Below are 5,765 nucleotides of genomic sequence, written 5' to 3'. Positions count from 1 at the left end.
AGAGAGCAGGCGGCAGCAACAAAATGTAAACGATGGTCGCGCCACTGTGTCACAGGAAATTGATCTGAATGACCCTGAGTATGTGCTAAATTATGGACATGGTCGTAAATGGATCGTGGGCACGGTGATAGCTAAAGAAAGGAGTAGGGTGTTTGTAGTCAAACTAGACAATGGACAAATTTGCAGAAAGCACCTGGACCAAACGAGGCTGCGGTTCATATACTGAACAACCCACAGCAGACACCACCTTTTTCGAGCCCACAACAGACACCCAAAGGATCAACGACACCACGCTGGACCAGGAAATCGAACCCATCACGCCCAACAGCCCAGCAAGGCCAGGCTCACCCAGCAGCCCTGCAGGGCCAACAACACACCAGCCCAGCGAGGGCACAGCCAACATACCAGAACAGACATTTGTACCGAGGCGGTCCACTAGAGAAAGAAAGGCTCCCGACAGCCTCACCTTGTAAATAGTTTTCACTTTGACTTTGAGGGGGAGTGATGTTGTGTATCTGTAAAGCATGCACTCCCATGTTCCGCCACCAGGGAGCTCATCCCCTGAAGTCCCAAGGGATCCCAAGCCGACCCCGAAGGCCTTCTCCTCACTCTGAAGCGTCTTAATAAAGACTGAGGTCACTGTTACTTTAACCTCCCTGTGTGCAGTCTTATCTATGTTAGGAACACAACAAAATGTGTCGCAGTGGATCACTCACATTACTTAAATCTTACTGAGGGTTTAACAAAAATACAGGGTACAGTGCAGCACATTATATTTTATGTCACTCTGAAAAATAAACAGAAAATGCGAACTGCGAGTCTCCTGATATTTCCCAGTTATCAACTGAACACTGTAATTACATTGCCCTGCACCCCGCAAGGTAATGTCAGTGATATATGACAAATTACATGGAGCACGCGGTGTCCGATACGCTCGTGGCCTTCCACGAGAGGTGGGCACTGGAGGGATATCATCACCCCTGGCAACCAAATTTTAATTTGATTTTAAATGTCTAAAGTTTAATTTGTTTAATTTGCCAGTTTTAGTGCCCCGCCCCCTTTAGCCAGGGAACACTTGTATAATTTGTGTTTCAGTGCCCTCAAAAGTAAAACAAGGGGACACTTGTTTGAAAATGTTTGGTGTGTTCACCCCCCCCCCCCTCCTTAATCAGGGGGCACTTGATTAATTGATTACAACTAAAATAGTTGTCGAGTTGTTGTAGGCGTGACCTATTCAATTGGAGCTGTGAGCTGTGGAGAGAGGAGCTGCAAAATTGATATGACAAATTACAGCACTCACAATGGCGGCTCCATATCGCCCTTCTGTTCCCTCCCTTTCATTTAGTGGTATAAATACCAATTTTGTTTTACTCCAAACTAAAATAATGTGCAGTATGACTTGGTGCATTTGATTTTCTCATAAAGGAACGTCTGCGCGGGATGCTGGGATCTGTAGTCCCCCTTCGCCCCGCCCAGTACTACAATTCCCAGAAGGCTCTGCTCCCGCCGGAAGTGGCGGTTGCTAGGGCGCTATCCCCAGGGCTCCAGCGGCCATGTCGTCGGGCGGCGAGGGCCGGCCGGAGCCTCAGCTCGTGTCGGTGGATTACGAAGTGTTCGGGAAGGTGCAGGGCGTGTTTTTCCGCAAGCACACGCAGAAAGAGGCCCAGCGGCGGGGGGTGGTGGGCTGGGTGCGCAACACGCCGCGGGGCACGGTGCAGGGCCAGCTGCAGGGCGCCGAGGGGCCGATGCGGGCCGTGCAGGCCTGGCTCCGCGACACCGGCAGCCCCAAGTCCCAGATCGAGAGAGCCGAGTTCAGCAACCAGAAGCGGATCCAGCGGCGGGACTACACGGACTTCCAGATCGTCAAGTAACCGCCCGGGTGTCAGCAGGCAGGCTGCCGATAACAAACACCCGGCGCCGGTCCCGGTTCCCGGCCACATCCCCGCAACGAGAGGTGATCCTTTCCAGCAGTTTCTCCCAGGCCACAGCGCCTGGCTCCTGCCTCGTTCCGCTGCTGCTATTCCGGGCCGGGCTCCCTTGTTTTGAATCCCGGGTTTCTGGATTGCACTCGGGTTATTTTTGAACCCCAGCATGTTGGAACTCCTTTCCACACCACCATCCTGATCCAGCTTTACTGTGAATTAATTCTCTCCAAACGTTTGTTCATACACGTTGCCGCATCGATGCTCAAGGTCTGCTGTTGCCGTAATTCTCACAAGAGCCACACGTTGATGTTCTCTGTTACCTGGCTCTTTTCAGGCAGTCTCGATTTTTGTGTTAAACGTTCTTGTATCGCCGTTCTTGAGCTTATGTTTTGCGGATGAGCGGGATCGCCCTCCAGTGCCTGACTACCATGGACAGATCCTCCCTCCAGTCATCTCGTCAACAAGCCAGAGGAATCTCCTCAGTTTATAGCTCTTTCCAAACGGATTCCAGTTAGCAACCTCCACCTCACGTAGTCTTATTTATTGCAATGTTTGCATTGTTTGTTTGTTTGTTTGACTGGTCACATTGGTGGAAAGCTAAGTTAAAATATTGGCGCGAGTTTCTTATTCCAAACGGAAGCCACGTTTCAGCATTTGCATTATTTCAACGTTAAAAATTGACTTCGAACATAAATGTTTATGTAAAATAAAGTTTAGATGTAAAAGATTGTCGAAGACTGCAGAGTGTCAGCTTCATTCAGTTGAAAACACTCGCCTCTTCAATGAAAAATGTGTTGCAAGGCAGCCATTTGGCACCACCAGTTAGTGCAGTAAACCTGAATGTTGCATTTTTGGAAGAGTCGTCTTCAGGATGAGATGTTAAACCAAGGCTCCATCTCCCTGTTCTTGTGCTTCAGGTGGATGTCAAAACATCCCATGGCACTATTCAAAGAGGACCACCAAAGACTTCTGGTGTCATAGCTAACATTCCTCCCTGGATAAACTGATCATTTATCCAATTTCTGTTTGTGACAAGTTGCCATGAACAGAATAGTTTCTGTATTTGCCCACATAACAGCAGTTACTCCACTTCAAAATATTTTGTTGTATGTGAGGTGATTCACTTTGAAACACTTGAATATTTGTTATGTAGCATTATTTATTTCGGTCTGTGGCAATTAGGATGTCTCTATTTTGCAAAGTTTTCAGTGAAGTTTACAATTGTTACCGAAAACTGATTTTTGCAAAGTTAATATTTTTGAAATAAAAATGATTCTGCATTAACCATTATGAAACTTAATATTTATGTGTGCTTGAGTTACTTGTGTGTCTGAAGCAATAGTTCGAATGGGATTCCCAATGGCATAAAATATTGCTGTTTGAATGTTCCTAGACGAGTCTAATTCTCAGAAATAACCAGTAAATGACCTCACAATCACACTAGTGCAGTTGGAAGTGATAGTAAAGAATGCAGTTACAGCTCTGGCTGCTAAATTTGAGTTCTGAGAATAGTCTTGACTCTCTGGGAGAACATTCAACTTGTTCACCCGTTCTACCTCCAAAAATCAGTGCTAAGGCACTGAAAGTTGGGTCCTGATCTCGCCCACCTCTTTCATGCCCATTGTCATTTTGAATCTGACGTCTTGTCTGCCTGCCTGAAAATGGCTCGTGCCTATTTAAACATGTTAATTAGGGTCAGGAAATGCTCAGGCAGGCAGCATCTGTGGAGAGGGAAACCTAGTTAACGTTTCAGGTCTGTGACTTAAGAATATGTTACATCTCGAACTAATACAAAGCAAAAGGAGATCTTAATCGTACAACTGAAGGAACAAAAGATGAATCTAGAAGAAGTGTAAATGGGAATGGCAGAAATATCAATAGCTGCTGTGTGTTTTGTGCCATCATCCCTTTTGCCTTTTAGGGCTAGACTTTCCTATGAGCCCCTCAACGCTCAATTGCCCGCTCAGAAACGCCGCTAACGTGTGGTAAGTAATGCTGGCGAGAATTTCCACTTTTATGTTAAAACTAATCGCCCGGCGAGAAAATGGGTGTTGCACCTTTATTCTTGGCGGTTAAGGGGAAACTAAGTAAAATGTTTTTTTTTAATTTATTCCAAGGCTGCAGTTGGGCCTAGGGAGGGGGGAAAACTTTTTTAAAACTTCAATTTAAAAAAAAAAACGTTAACATTCCCAAGACACTTTTACACCTAATCGCCGTTTAAAATTTATAAATAAATAAATAAAGAACCTTTAACTTGCCTTTCATTGCAGAGTACTCACACCCCGCCCTGTTTAAGCAGCTTTCACACGGCGGTTCCCTCGGGGTTCCGTTCCAGACCAAACTTAAGCCCTGGCAGAGCATGTTGGCGGTTTGGTCCAGTGGGCGTTTTTCAGACTTGGGCAATACCACTCAAAAAAAAAAACTAAGGGGGAAACTTTCGCCGGGCGGGAAAACAGCTGTACCGCCGAGAACCCGCCAAAAATTATAGAAAAGTCTAGCCCTAAATCTCTCCTGCCTTCCACCCTATCGCAGACCTTCCATTTTGTTCTTTCCTCCTCCCCCCCCCCCCCCATTTCCCTGCCTCTGCATCTGATTAAAATTTGTTGCACCTCTAACTTTTTATAGTTCTGACACAAGATCATCGACCTGAAATGTCATCTCTGTTCCCATGGATACTGCCTGAACTGCTGAGCGTTTCCAGCATTTTCTGTTTCTATTTCAGATTTCCAGCATCTGCAGTATTTTGCTTTTGTATTAATGTTAATTTGGGTTCTGTGCTTACTTTAGGACTCCAAAGCACTTTCAACGGCTCTGGCATCCTATTCACAAATTCTAAATCATTCACAAAATTCATGGGTGGGAGCAATAGAACTAGAAATCGGGAAAGATGTAAAACTGACTGCCAACTGTTTTGCATAATTGCACAAAGTCAAAATTACTCTGTGTGCTGCTTTTGAGTTTCTTTTGGCTACTGGAACTGACTAATTGCACCTGAAAGAATTTAATGAGTCAGGAGAGAGGGTTTTGACCAAGGGCCTCTTCTGATTCTGGCAAACTTCTGGTTGGTTTTAATGTGTTTGTTGTTTCCACTGCTGCTGTACTTGGAAGAGGAGGAGGAGTGGGATGGAGTGTAGGGAGCTGCACAGAGCAGAGACCGGAGGGCAGCTCAGAGTAGGCTTTGCTGCCACATGAGTGTACAGGTCCAGAACTTCTCATCAAGGGGCACTGTGTGAGGAGGCTCCGTTTTACCAGTGAGGCTGGTGAGAAGTGGGCAGCAACTGCAGTCTAACACGAGCTCTAGCACATTCACGCCCATGGCTGCCCGGTACATTGTGTTTCTGAACTTTTATGCCTTGGGGTCATTCCAGCCTGCTGCAGGTGACAATTGCAAGATCAGCCAACCAGCTGTACAGCTCTATATTCACCAAGTGATGGAAGTGCTCTTTACCAAAGCCAATGATTTTATATTCATCCCCATGATTGAAGCGGAGATTCAACACCGCCTCCAGTGCGCCAGTGCAGCCTTCGGCCGTCTGAGGAAAAGAGTGTCTGAAGACCAGGCCCTCAAATCGACCACCAAGCTCATGGTCTACAGCGCTGTAGTAATACCCGCCCTCCTGTATGGATCTGAGGCATGGACGATATATAGAAGGTACCTCAAATCGTTGGAGATATATCATCAACAATGTCTCCGCAAGATCCTGCAAATCCTCTGGGAGGACAGGCGCACCAACATCCGTGTTCTCGACCAGGCTAGCATCTCCAGTATTGAAGCAATGACCACACTCGATCAGCTTCGCTGGGCAGGCTACATAGTTCGCATGCCAGATACGAGACTCC

The 5,765-nt window shown here is 46.6% G+C and overlaps 1 protein-coding gene across 1 annotated transcript; it reads left to right on the top strand.

The window, feature by feature from the left end:
• The first annotated feature begins 1,501 nt into the window (after window positions 1–1,501).
• Window positions 1,502–3,225, top strand: LOC139268308 (acylphosphatase-1-like). The gene has a single exon (XM_070886374.1). It carries the CDS (start codon window positions 1,554–1,556, stop codon window positions 1,869–1,871), a length of 318 nt encoding a protein of 105 aa, XP_070742475.1. The 5' UTR covers window positions 1,502–1,553; the 3' UTR covers window positions 1,872–3,225.
• Window positions 3,226–5,765: the final 2,540 nt, after the last annotated feature.

Source organism: Pristiophorus japonicus, chromosome 8, assembly GCF_044704955.1.
Source record: "Pristiophorus japonicus isolate sPriJap1 chromosome 8, sPriJap1.hap1, whole genome shotgun sequence".
In the NCBI taxonomy this organism is placed as follows: domain Eukaryota; kingdom Metazoa; phylum Chordata; class Chondrichthyes; family Pristiophoridae; genus Pristiophorus; species Pristiophorus japonicus.
The sequence above is the reverse complement of the archived record's forward strand: the minus strand, read 5'-3'. Positions and strand labels throughout refer to the sequence as shown.